Source organism: Podarcis pityusensis (assembly GCF_964106645.2).
Source record: "Podarcis pityusensis genome assembly, chromosome: 15".
NCBI classification, from domain to species: domain Eukaryota; kingdom Metazoa; phylum Chordata; class Lepidosauria; order Squamata; family Lacertidae; genus Podarcis; species Podarcis pityusensis.
The window spans coordinates 13,021,076-13,035,322 of record NC_138040.1 but is presented as its reverse complement, the minus strand read 5'-3'; the positions used below and the strand labels follow the sequence as shown (position 1 = coordinate 13,035,322).

At 45.1% G+C, this 14,247-nt stretch overlaps 1 protein-coding gene across 1 annotated transcript; it reads right to left on the bottom strand.

Annotated features, from left to right (window-relative positions):
- Positions 1 to 2,201: 2,201 nt before the first annotated feature.
- On the bottom strand, positions 2,202 to 12,962 carry DERL2 (derlin 2). The gene is made up of 7 exons (XM_080983243.1): positions 12,802 to 12,962; positions 9,532 to 9,597; positions 7,935 to 8,008; positions 5,500 to 5,593; positions 4,409 to 4,604; positions 4,068 to 4,158; positions 2,202 to 2,745 (listed from the first exon to the last, which is right to left on the bottom strand). Exons 1-7 carry the CDS (start codon positions 12,892 to 12,894, stop codon positions 2,640 to 2,642), a joined length of 720 nt encoding a protein of 239 aa, XP_080839369.1. The 5' UTR covers positions 12,895 to 12,962; the 3' UTR covers positions 2,202 to 2,639.
- Between the last annotated feature and the right edge of the window lie 1,285 nt (positions 12,963 to 14,247).

Genomic DNA, 14,247 nt, shown 5'->3' with positions numbered 1-14,247 from the left:
CGATCACTCGTAGCCGAGTAAGATTATCTTCCATGAACACGGTCTTAACCAGGGGGACTCCAATTTTGGGACTCCAATTCCCATCATCCCTGACCACTGGTCCTGTTAGCTAGGGATGATGGGAGTTGTAGTCCGAAAACAGCTGGAGTGCCAAGTTTGGGGATGCCTGGTCTCAGCAGTCCGTAAGTGACTGTGGAGGCCAATTCTGGATCCACATGTCCTTCCACAGTGGGGACATTGGTTCCTGGGAGTTGATGACGGTGAGGGTTTGCCAAGCATGCCTTCCTCTTAGCACGTTTCTCCCTTTTGTCTTGATTTCAAGTGTTTTCAGAGTCCATGACACCTTTGGTAAAGGCTGTTCTCCAATTGGAGCACTCACAGGCCAGTGTTCCCAGTTGTCAGTGTTTATACAGTGGTACCTCAGGTTACATACACTTCAGGTTACAGACTCCGCTAACCCAGAAATAGTGCTTCAGGTTAAGAACTTTGCTTCAGGATGAGAACAGAAATCGTGTTCCGGCGGCGCGGTGGCAGCAGGAGGCCCCGTTAGCTTCAGGTTAAGAACAGTTTCAGGTTAAGAACGGACCTCCGGAACGAATTAAGTACTTAACCTGAGGTACCACTGTACTACTTTTTTTAGATTTGCCTTGAGAAAGTCTTTGAACCTCTTTTGTTGACGACTGGCATTATGCTTTCCATTTTTAAGTTCAGAATAGAGAAGTTGCTTTGGAAGACGATAATCAGACATCCACACAACATGACCAGTCCAACAAAGTTGATGTTGAAAAATCATTGCTTCGACATTGGTGATCTTTGCTTCTTCCAGTACATTGGTGTTAGTTCGCCTGTCTTCCCAAGTGTTGTGTAAAAATTTTCAAGGAGTTGGAGATGGCGTTTATAAGTGGGCCATGTTTCACAAGCATACAGTAAGGTTGGTAGTACACATAGCTTTGTAAACAAGCATTTTGGTTTAAATGCAACGTGGATAGGGCCAAAGTGATGGAAGCGTAAGGAAGGAGCTATATAATAGTCTTGCCAGTGACCTCACCACTACCCCTCCATGCTTTTGTTGCATGGCTGGGGACCCAATCCAGCTAGAGTGAGTCCTGCCAACATCCCACTGAAAGCAGCAGGTCTCAAGTTATGTATCATTTAATTTGTTCCATTGGTTTTAGGACTTAATAGTGGAATGGTATGCATTCATTGGGGTATAAGAACATAAGAACCCTGTTGGATCAGGCCCATGGCCCATCTAGTCTGCGAGAAAGTTGCAAGGAAGACCCAAGCACAAAAGCACCTCCTTCCTACGGCTTCCACTGATACACAGAAGTACTACTGCCTCCAACCAGGAGTCAGAGCATAGTCATCATAGCTAGTAACCATTGTAAGCCTCATCATCCATGAGGATTTACTTTTAATTCTCTAGTAAGTGTGGTCATGATCATAGTCTCAGGCTGCAGTTCCAGCTCCTTTTACCTGGAACAGGCTTCCTCAATCTCGGCCCTCCAGATGCTTTTGGCCTACAACTCCCATGTTCCCTAGCTAGCAGGACCATTGGTCAGGGATGATGGGAATGGTAGTCTCAAAACATCTGGAGGGCTGAGGTTGAGGAAGCCTGACCTGGAACTAAGCCCCACTGAATTCAATAGGATTTTCTTCTGAGCAGACATGGTTAGAATTGTGCTGTTAAGTCAAAGATAACTTCAGCATCTGCACTAGCTTGTGATCCTGATCCTGCTTAAATTCAGATGTAAATAACTGTGTCCCTGAGGACAGCACTCACCTGCAGAAAAATATCTATTCCTTCAGAGCATCAGTGTATAACAACAGCATACAAGTTTCCCTCCCACTACCAGCACAACAAAGTAGAAACGTTCTCTTTTAAGATAAACTGAAGCCAAAATGTGTTCAGCTTCTGGGTCCAAATTCCACATTTTACGCAATACGTACACACAATGTTAATTATTCAGATACGCCAATCCCTGCCCAGAATAAGCCTCACATCACAGGCATGACAGCAGGCCAAGTTCCGTAAAGCACTAAAGCTTCTGAGTGTTACTTTACCTACAGGATCCGCCCAAGTCTGTGAAGACAGAAACCAACTCCTCTTTGCTGGTTTGTTTCAGGAGCATTTTTTTGCCACAGCCAAAAATCAAAGTGACATCAGTTGTTTGAAATGTAATCAAGCACAAATGAAAAACTAAAGTCAAAAAGTTTTAATCATCTTTTGAAGTTCTCCAGTCTCTGTATCAAATAAATGGGGATGGAGAATGCCTTAGAAATATATTTTGTTTTTACACAAGAACTGATGATCTCATTAAATGAGTTGTGAATGTTCCACTTCCAGTTTGTCTTGGCTTGGAGTAGATTATCCACACCTGAACCCAGGAATGCAACTAAAGCCCCGGCGAGGGTTTGCAGTTACTGTCAATTTCCTGGAAAAGGTCTTTTGATTAGAGCACCTTCCCACCAACCCCTTCCTTAAAAAAAGAAAAAAGTGCATCATATTGTTCAGACTAGTAAAGCTATTGAAACTTCCTTTATCCACAAGAGAGCAAATAAATCTCCGGGAAAGTTCTCCAGGCCAGTGTCTCTGGAAAGGTCCCTGTGTCTAGGACATCTGTCAGTCTGACTTCTGTTCAGCCTCCCAAGCGCTGGCCTTCCCCCCAGGCAAAGCCTCCAGGCCGTTCTTCAGGCAGAGGGTTGTAATTGGGATCCTCTTCAGGTGTATCAAATATGGCTTTCCTGTTAAAGCAAAATAATAATAATAAATTTTAAGTTCACATGTCATCAAGTACAGAAAGCTCTCTGTAACCTGGTTGGCAACTACTTTTGCCATGAGGGCTATTATAAGAAAGGAGCCAGCCCCCCCCCCCGCAACCCTACTGTGGCCCACTGCCCATGTGAACCCTTCACTCTGCGGTTGGCAAGTGTGGTAGGTCAAATTTTGTCCAAAAGAAGATCCATCCCTTTCTAGGCCAGAATATCAGGAATACTGCTTTGGCACTCTGCTTGTCTGAATTGTTATTCACCGGAATATCATTATGGAATTAACACTGATGTGCTGCTGCTACTTGATTGTTGTATGCCTTGTGTATTATGCACCACATCCGGTGCAATTTTCTTGAACATGAATTAAAAACCCTTGTTTGAAAAGAACATGGGTTGGTACAGCTTATTTTCTCCTCTCTGGTTATGAACTAGATCACTCCTTCTGCGGAGATGTGGTATGATTGTGACAACTTGGCTTCTCTCATCCGTTTGAGATTACACTCAAAAGCATGAAGTTTGACCTGGCAGCAGCCCTTGGCATCTAGAGCTTTGCAATTACCATATTTTTTGCTCTATAAGACTCACTTTCCCCGCCTAAAAAGTAAGGGGAAATGTCTGTGCGTCTTATGGAGCGAATGCAAGCTGCGCAGCTATTCCAGAAGCCAGAACAGCAAGAGGGATTGCTGCTTTCACTGCGCAGCGATCCCTCTTGCTGTTCTGGCTTCTTAGATTCAGAATATTTTTTTCCTTGTTTTCCTCCTCTAAAAACTAGGTGTGTCTTGTGGTCTGGTGCGTCTTATAGAGCGAAAAATACGATACATATGTGGTTGCCTTATCCAGAGTCAAACCACTGGTCCATCTAGCCCATTATTGTCTACTCTGACCGGCAACACATCTCCAGGGTTTCATACAGATCTTTCTCAGCACCTGCTAACGGATCCTTTGAGCTAGGGGATGGTGCCTGAGAATTTCTCCATGCAAGGCATCCGCTCTATCAGTGAAATATACTGCCTTCAGTGTAGGAGGTTTCATTTAGCTCTTGTATGTGGTCAGGTAGACTTTGGTAGAATTTCAGCTTTTTCAAAAGACAGGTGTTTAGCCTTCATGGTCCCGGAAACAAAGGCAACAATACTAAAAGATGAGAGATAGGTCTAGGCATCTCTGCCAATCAGATCCCATCTCTCCTGGTGACACCCTAGTTTTAGAATTCCCTGTCTGCTCTGGTTTTGGGACAGTTTCTCCCCACCCCCACCCAATAATAATAATAACCCAACACTACACAGCAAGACACTTACAGAATTGATGGTGTTTTCAAAAGCCTTCCTCCCCCAGGCTGATTTGGAAAGACATCTTCCAAGAAGAAATATATATGACCAACAGCAATACCTAAAGTCAAGGGGAAATATTCAGAACCTTCTAAATGTGCTCCACACAGTCCTCAATCTTGGCTTATTGCCTGTATGCTGCTGTTTCTAGAAACTCAATAAACACATTTTATTTATTTAAAAAAGGCAAGACTTTCACCAAAGTTCCATGACCTTAGAGTGAAGGGATGGTTGTTAATAAAATAATAATAATAATAATAATAATAATAATAATAATAATAATACTGACTGAATGACCATTATCTCCTTACCTAGAAGGTCAACAATAATAGAGTTTCCCAGTAAGAGTGAAAATCCCATGAGGACCCAGGGGAGAAAGGGAGCCTGGAAGATGAGAAGCCCAAAGAAGTTCATGCGGACGAAAGGGTTCCTGCGACTCCAGACGTAAACCAACATGATCGTAAACGCCTGTCCTAGGAAGACCAAGTTGACGAACAAGCCAAAAAGCTGGTGGAGGAGTGGTTAAAGAAAGAGCGGCTGCACCCATGTCAAGAAAACATAACCATTTAAAAACAAACAGCAGGAAGACCAATGGTGCAAAACTGAAGGATGTGCTTCTTGTTCAGTTCTTTCTTTTAAAAAATCCAAATCTTGCCCCCCCCCCAATAAGCCAATGAATAAACAAGATTTATCAACTTCCTTTTCTGCCCATCACAAAAGCCGAAACAAAAAGTTAAGATATCATGCCAAGCTATGGTTTGTGCTAGCCATTGTTTAGAATCCCCACTACAGTTTGAGCTTCCAAACATACAACAGGGAAAACATGGTTTGGAGCTACTGCTTCCGTTCTGATTAGCGTGTTTGCACAGAGCAGCCTTCTGAAATCTAGTGCTCTCTAGATATTTTGGGTTATTATTTATATACCACCTTTTTCTTCCAAAGAGCTTGAAGGTGGTGCATGTGGTTCTCCGCCCCATTTCACCCTCACAACAACCCTGTGAGGTAGGTTAGGCTGAGAAATGGTGACTGGCCCAAGGTCACCAGTGAACTTCATGGCTCAGTGGGGATTTGAATCCTGGTCTCCCAAGTCACAGTCCAACAATCTAATTTACACCACACCACATCCACCATCCAGGAGCACAGACCCTGCTGCTTGGGGGTGATGGATGTTGGAATCCTAAACATCTGGAGGGCACCATGTTGGGGAACGCTTCACTGGGACCAGGGAGCTCCAGGTCTTGGTCACCACTCGAGCCACAAAGTCCACCTGGGCCTGTTATCCATACGCAGCTTAACCTACCCTAAAAGGATTGCTGCAACACTGGAGAACCACTTTGCTATAATGATTTCTTCAGCTCTTTTCAGCCTCACAGTATCTTTATCTCAACACCAAAAAGGATACAGTCATTAATAGTCCACCAAAAAGGAACATAAATACAAAGTCTGCTGTGCGGCCCCGGAATGATCCTTCCTCAAGCATTCGGCAGTAGCGGTATCTGAAGTTATTAAGGTCAGGAAAAACACTCGATAACAGGCAGGCATTTACCATTTCTATCTTTGCAGGGAAATGAAAAATACATTCTGCACTTACATAGAATTACTTGCGAGTATCAGACAGGCCTAGGATTAAAACATGTGATGCTGTAGAATACTATGTTAAAAGCTAAAATGAAATGAAAGAAAGATGTTAATGGACTAAGTAAATTATATGTGAAAATAGTTTTGGAAAACTGCAACAATGATATATATATGGAAACTCAGCCAGGGGGATTTGATGAAGTCACCCAACAATGTCAACAAAAGTGGAATTATTACAGTTAGCATGTATGTATGTACATTTGTTTGTTTTCTGATTTTTTTATGTTTGTTGATATGTTTGTTATAGATTGGGAAAATTAATAAAAAATTGGGGGGGGGGATACATTCTGCATTTGAGTTTCAAAGAGTTCCTGAAACCAGTCTCTGGGTATCAGACGGGATTTGGGTAGGTGGGTGGGGGGAAAAGGATTTGAAGCCAGCAAAGAGGGGCATATGCAGTCTGATTTCATACCAAGCGGCCACGAAATGTGCCAACATTCTTAACAGAAGTGAAGCAAATGGACAGGCTAGGCTCCATAACTCATACATCAGGGGCGTCTGCTAAAATGAAGATAACTCTCTGGAATCTTAGCAAGGATCAGTCATTCAACCTGTCTCATTCCTCATCTAGCCAAGTGGTATGGTTGCCAGGGCAACCCTACCAATTTACTATGGCAAGGGCCATCTCACGTTTCCCAGAACTCAGTAGCAACCAGCATTAAAATGAAGGAGGGGAGAGGGAGTTTCCTGTCCAAAGTGGCTGCATTTCAGCCAACAAGGTTTCCTTCTACCAATAAATTCACAAGTTGCTTTTCTGCAGAAAGAACACAATACCCAAACCCACCTAAAGGTGTGACAAAACTCAGTAAAAAACCAGCTGATCTCAATGTGAGTCTTGCAACAGAGGAATCCTGACCTTTATCCAAATTTGTACAGTTTGTTTTTGTAGCCATGGCCTTCATCTAAGCACAGGACTTTCTAAAGAATATGCATTTATGTTTAGTCAGTCAATCATTTATTGTGTCTGACTAAAAGCCAATAGGGATGTGGGTGGCGCTGTGGGTTAACCCACAGAGCCTAGGACTTGCCGATCAGAAGGTCGGCGGTTTGAATCCCCGCGACAGGGTGAGCTCCCGTTGCTCGGTCCCTGCTCCTGCCAACCTAGCAGTTCGAAAGCATGTCAAAGTGCAAGTAGATAAATAGGTACTGCTCCGGCGGAAAGGTAAACAGCATTTCCGTGCGCTGCTCTGGTTCGCCAGAAGTGGCTTAGTCATGCTGGCCACATGACCCAGAAGCTGTACGCCAGCTCCCTCAACCAATAAAGCGAGATGAGCGCCACAACCCCAGAGTCAGTCACGACTGGACCTAATGGTCAGGGGTCCCTTTATCTTTTTAAAAGCCATTACAAATTCAATTACAGGTCCAGCAAGTCAATTAAAACCTGATAAAAGAAATCCAGAGATATACATCCATTTACAGTAAGTCAAATTAGTGAATCACCTGTGCAGTCTACAATATTGTCTTTTATATAGCTAGCATTAAAACTTTTAACGGCTTTAGTAAATAGGACTGTTTTGTATGTGACAAGCAGATCACAATCAGATAACAGCCAACATATTTTCATTTCAGGGTTCTGTCCCTGTAGTGGTTATTTATATTTAGCAATAGGACTACTGTACCAAAGTTCATCTGCTTCGAAGGACTACAAATATATTTATTCAAAACATTGCTTTCCCTCTCGTTTCATATACCTCATGCAGCTTACCAAACAAACCATTAGAAATATTAGTAACGAAAACATCACGGATGAGCTACAATTTATGTGTCTGTAACTACTGCAGTTACTACTGTAACTACTCTAATCCCATGGAATGTCTTGAGGTAGAGTGTGAAGAAATATTTTCACCTAGTGCAATGTTCCTGCCTCCACTGGGTGTTCAAAAGTTGGGTGCCAACACCCAAAATGCCTCCTCCCTTGGCAGTCATACCCAAAGATGGGGCACTGGGATCAGTGTCAAAAAATATTTTAAATCCAGCCTATACAAGGTGGGCTATGTAACTGTGAAGCCAGCGCAAATCTTTCCACTATAAGCCAAAGACCAAGCAGCCCTTGAATGAACTGGTCATTGCTAAAGGCTGAACTTGAGAGAAGCAGCTCCTGCCAACTTTGTATTGATGCCTTCCCAGAGAGGCTCTTACAAACCTTCGATAATTATTTTTGCGCTCCGAGGAATTTTAGGCCATTCAAACAAAGGATACAAAAATATCATATTAAATAAAAAATTAAATCCAACTGGTCCGAAGAAAAGGTAGTTCGTTACGAGCCTCCATACCTGCAAAACAGATGAGGGAGCAGATGTTAGTTACCTGTATGCTCTCAGGAAATGCCTCATTGCTTTAATTCAGGGGTAGACAACCTAAGGCCCGGGGGCCGGATTCGGCCCAACTGCCTTCTCAATCCGGCCTGCGGACAGTCCGGGAATCAGCGTGTTTTTACATGAGTAGAATGTGTCCTTTTATTTAAATTGCATCTCTGGGTTGTTTGTGGGGCCTGCCTGGTGTTTTTACATGAGTAGAATGTGTGCTTTTCTCTAAAATGCATCTCTGGGTTATTTGTGGGGCATAGAAATTCGTTCATTTATTATTATTATTTTTAAAATATAGTCCGGCCCACCACATGGCCTGAGGGATGGTGGACTGGCCCATGGCTGAAAAAGGTTGCTGACCCCTGCTTTAATTAGAAGAAATCTCAATTTGCTTTAAATCATCTAACCTTTCAGACCGACGGCCTCATTCACTCTTTGCTTACCACACAATCAATCTGATAGGAGTAAAAGCACAATGTCCAGTCCTGCGCCCTGTCCACTTTTTGATTTTTTTGCCACTGCCACCAGAAAACAGTGGGGTCTTGGGAGATCAGACCCCTGGCTTATGAATTAAATGCACGAGTTAAGTCCACATCGCACAGAAAACATATTTTCTTCCCTTTCTTTAATCAGACAGAAATTAAATAATTAACACCTGAGTTTGCATAGAGCACCTTTTCGTCATCACTAAGTGAAAGCTCCATTAATTTCCATGAGTCAGCTCTCTGACTGGAACTCAAATTTGACAGGACCCAGAATGCTTACGTTGTATAAAAAAGTGAAAGTGGAGATCTAAATACTTTTTAAAATGTTAAATAATATTAGCAAAGAAGTCACTTTTCCACTAAAATGGCAGTTCTGGGCAACACAGAGTTAGGGCTGGTTCTGATGTTTTCTCATAATGGGTCCAGGTTTTAGAATGCAGAAGAGGACGAAAAGAGATTGACCAGAGATGAAAGATTTAAATGGGTGGACCCAAACCTCATCCATTAAAATGGCAATCTTCTGAACTACTCTACCAGATTTGAGTCTTCTGCCTTTCAACTCCTCTTTTCTCTATTGGTGTCTTAAAGACAAGATGAAAACAAAATCACAGCAGATCCAGCTGTGGCTTCCGTTCCACCACAATATGATGTAATCAGGCCACATAACACAGGCTCCCATTCCCATCATAGCATGATGTAATCAGACTGCATTTAGTCTTCCACTTAAAAGAGGACAATCATTCTATTACCGCTCAATGGTATTAACATGCACGGAACCATTGCCTGGAGCCATCACAGAAGCACTTGTGTCTGTCCCACCCAAACCCTCAAATTCCACCTGCAGCAACCCCAAAACATTTCGCAGTTGGAGAGGTAGTTTGCTCATCTGCTTCATTCCACTAGTGTGAAAATGGCAGTGATCTTTCAGTTGTGGAAACATGGCTTTAACAACTGCCTTTAAAAGCCACTGACGTGCAAAAAAACCCCAAAGCAAAATCTACTTACTTGAAAGTGTTTAAATATTAATTCAGGGTTGAAGTACAGCTGAAACGGCGTGATTAATTCTAATTGCTGAAACAAAGGAGAATGCAAAAGAGCTTAGAATTATTTCAGTGAGGTAACTTACAAATGAAACCACTGGGTGCCAATACAGCTTTTGCCAACTTGGGTCCCTCAGACATTATTGAACTACAACTCACCATCTATAGCCATGCTGGCTAGGCCTGATGGGAACTGCCCTCCAAACATTTGGAGGTCACCAGTTTTGTGAAGGCTGAGCTAGTATGTCAATCAACTCTGCCTTGTATTCCAATTCTCAGATCTTTCCACTTAACCTAAGAAGAGCATGTTGATTCAGGCCAGCGTCCCAATTTTATGGGAGAGGGTGTGTAATAGTTATTTGTTATATTGTTACTTCATGTATTGAATTCACCAACATTTGCAAAAGCTGTTACTGACTTAAAAATTACAAACACCTGTACCGTTGCGGACATTTTTATTATTCTGTGCCTAGATATTATTCTTGAAAGTAAATAAAAATATACCAAAAAAGGAACAAAAAAGAAAGCCAGGTACTTTTGCAAAGCAGAGTTTGGGCTAACCACAGTTTGGGCAATATTGGACTTTATTAATCATAGCTATGGGTGTCACTCCAGGCGCCACTGGTAAATGGGAGTACCAAACAAATAGAAAAATGAAAGGCTCATATGCTGGAAGGGGTGGAGTACTTCATTGGTAGAGCACATGTCAAAGGAACAATTGCTGGCATAGCCAATTAAAGATTCTCAAGACAGCAGAACCAGAAAAAGGCCACTGAGAGCCTCTGCTAACTGGAGCAGCCAATTCTCAATGATCTTCTGGTTTTGGAAAATACTGTTGAGCTCAAGCACAGAGCCTGTGCTTTGATTACAGGTGGCCCCAAGTTCAGGTTCACTAAATTTTCCTCCTACCCAACTACCTTAGGAGCTCAAGGCAGTGTACGCAGTTCTTCTGAGCCAACTTTAACTTCCACAACATTCCTGAAGGTAGGTTAGGCTGAAAGATGAAGTTGCATTGAGGTCACCCCAGTGAAAGCTTCGTGGGCAGTGGACCCAGTTGCTTCCTATTGTTGGTCCGAAAGCCTAACCACTACACTAGGCTAGCTCCTAGAGATGGAGGGGACACAGAAAGCTGCCTTATCCTGAATCAAGCCACTGGTCTAACCAGCTTAGTATTGCCGACTGGCAATAAACCAATAAACAGGGTGGTGATACGATGACTACTGCAAACAGCACAAGATAATATCACCAAGGCAACTATCTGTAAACAAACAGTAAATGTCTATAAAAAGGGCAAAAGTAGTTTATTTCCTAAAGAGGTTTTATCTTAAACAATAGCAAATGCAGTAAATAAAAAGTTCATTTGTAATATATCAGTGGTTCAGTGCTCATATCTTTTCCTTCCAAAATATTTTTTTTCTTAAACACTTGCAAACACAGTAAAAAAGCGTCCACTTGTGATATACCAGTGGTTCAGTGCTCAGACGTCGTTCCGGTAATCCGACGTTTCATCACTGAAGAACTTAGTCATCTGACTGGCAGCAGCTCTCCATGATCTCAGGCAGGAGTCTTTCCTAGCCTTTCCTGGAGATGCCACCCACCGTGCAGGCAAAGCAGATGCTGTACCACTACTACAGGAGCGTGGGTGGATCTTGAACCCGTAATCCCAACAGCATAGGCTTGCAGGGCATTAGCCAGCGGCTCATTGGGACTCCCACCATACCCAACCCCTGGCCATGCTCCAACATCTGACGGAGGGCCACAGTTCTCTCAGCTCGATCGTAAATGAAAAAGCTAGTCTTTGGAGAAGGGTCATAACTCAGTGATAGAGTGCCCACCTTGCAAGGGAAGGAGACCAGGTCCAGCGCCCGATGGCATCTCCAAGTAAGGTTGGGGTCTGAAACGTTGGGAGTGCCACTGCCAGCCAGTGTAGCCAGTGCTGATCTAGACGGACCATAGTCCGACTCAGTATACAGTGGTACCTCAGGTTACATACGCTTCAGGTTACATACGCTTCAGGTTACATACGCTTCAGGTTACAGACTCTGCTAACCCAGAAATAGTGCTTCAGGTTAAGAACTTTGCTTCAGGATGAGAACAGAAATCGTGCTCCGGCAGCGCGGCGGCAGCAGGAGGCCCCATTAGCTAAAGTGGTGCTTCAGGTTAAGAACAGATTCAGGTTAAGTACGGACCTCCGGAACGAATTAAGTACTTAACCCGAGGTACCACTCTAATGGTCACCTCCAGACTGGATTATTGTAACTCGCTCTACGTGGGGCTGCACTTGAGACTGACCCAGAAACTCCACTGGGTGCAGAATGCCACGGCGAGACTCCTTACGGGGTCCTCGCTGTGGGATCACATTCACCCAGTGCTATACCAGCTGCACTGGCTCCCGGTGGAGTACAGGATCAGGTTTAAGGTGCTGGTTTTAACCTTTAAAGCCCCATACGGCCTAGGACCCTCGTACTTACGGGACCGCCTCTCCTGGTATGTCCCACAGAGGACCTTACGGTCGTCAAACAAAAACACCTTGGAGGTCCCGAGCCACAAAGAGGTCAGGCTGGCCTCAACCAGAGCCAGGGCTTTTTCGGCTGTGGCTCCAATCTGGTGGAACGCTCTGTCACAAGAGACTAGGGCCCTGCGGGACTTGACATCTTTCCGCAGGGCCTGCAAGACAGAGCTGTTCCACCAGGCCTTTGGCCAAGGCACAGTCTGACCCCCTCCTTTGGCAATCTTCACAGAACTCTAGCCCAATGGTTGCCATTAATTTGATTTTGAACTGATTTTAGAATGAATTGATTTTAGAATGCTGTATTACTTCACTGTTGTTAGCCGCTCTGAGCCTGGCTTCGGCTGGGGAGGGCGGAATATAAATAAAATTGTATTATTATTATTATTAGGCAGCTTCCTAGGTTTCTCTCTTTCAATGAGCTGGCCTACCTCGCAGGGCGGCTGGGAGGATATTTAAAAGGGTTTTATGAATTTCTAGAAGAAGGAAGAGCGGGATGAACTGTGGGCTTAATTAGCAGCTTAAAGCAGGCCATTGATTAAGCTCATGGACTGGCACCAAGAGAGAGGGAGGGAGCTTGCAGGCAGTCCAGCCTGGGCGACCTCATGCTGGGGGCGGGGCGGGGGCGGGGCTATGTTAATGAGCCTCGGCCCTTCGCCACGCCCCCTCCGAAGACAGGGGCCCGGCGGGTAGGCCGAAGCCTCCCTCCCTCCTCCCCTTACTCACCACGGCGGCGGTGGTGAGGACGCAGGCGGTGGTGTAGGCCCGGGTGACGGGAGGCACCTGCAGGTATTCCTGGCGGAAGGTCTGGTACGCCATCTTGGCGCCGGCGCCGCCTAAACACTTCCCTCGCCTCTTGGCGTCCCCTCAGCCTCGACCAATCCGTGCCGGCGACGATTGGCCAATCAAGAGCCTTCCCCGCCCCCGCTTTTGCCCGCCCTCTGTCTCCGCTCCGGCAAATCAGCGCCGCCTTCTTTCGCCTTCGCAAGCCTAATCGGAATCGAAGACTTCGAGCCCATAGATTAAATAGATTCATAGAGTCATGCTGCAGAGGCGACATGGGAGTCTCGTGTCTTCTTAAGAATAGAGGCAGGCGGCTAAGGGGAAGAGTGAGCCATGCTCTAAGCCAGGCATCCCCAAGCTCGGCTTCCAGCTGTTTTGGGACTACAACTCCCATCATCCCTAGCTAACAGGACTAGTGGTCAGGGGTGATGGGAATTGTAGTCCCAAAACAGCTGAAGGGCCATGTTTGGGGATGCCTGCTCTAAGCCTAAGGAACACACTTGATTCTTGTTGCGGGGATATCAGTGGTAGCTCAGTGGCAGCAGAGTAGCTGCTTCGCGTGGAGAGCTGCTGCCAGTCAGTGTAGACAATACTGAGCTATAGATGACCCAACAGTTTGACTCCCTGTATGGCAGCTTCCTGTTATGTTCCTATGCCTCAGTGGAGTCCGCGGTTTCTGAGGGAGGAAGAAGAGCCCACTGGCCTTTGCTGCAGTCGGAGGGGACTTTGGGCTGGAAGTCCACCTCCCCTCAGTCAACACACCGGAGGGTTGTCAAAGTTCCTCTTTCAGCCCACTGACGCCAAGAGTGAACGGCCCTGCAGGGTTGGCCTAAGCGTCAACTTCAGCTCCATGCGACGTACAGCTGACAGCCACGGGCAACACTGCAAGGATGTTGTAAATTAACTCCGCCCAATCCCTAATCTGCAACGTAGATCAGCAACTGTAGGGATGGCAGCTAGTGCTGCCAAATGCAACAGTTCTTTCCAAGAATATCAGGACAAAAGGAATGAGGAGGTGGGAGGGGAACCAAGACAGTTTTATTAACAAACAAACATACAAAGCATAACATAAAATATACCCAACAGGGGCCACCCAACCTCCCCTTCAGCTGCCCGGAGCTCCAGGTAGAGCAGCAGGAGAAAGACCGCGACCGTTGGTCTCCCAGCATCAGGGCCTTTGATCTGGGCAGAAGCTCCCCGGGCCCCTCCTACCTGTGGCTTTTAAAGCCTGCCTTGATGTAATCAAGTGCACCTGGCATTACTCAGGATTAATACTGAGTGGCTGAGTGTCTCCCACTACCTGCAGTGGGAGCCAGGGTGGTGTAGTGGTTAAGAGCGGTAGTCTCGTAATCTGGGGAACCGGGTTCGAGTCTCCGCTCCTCCACATGC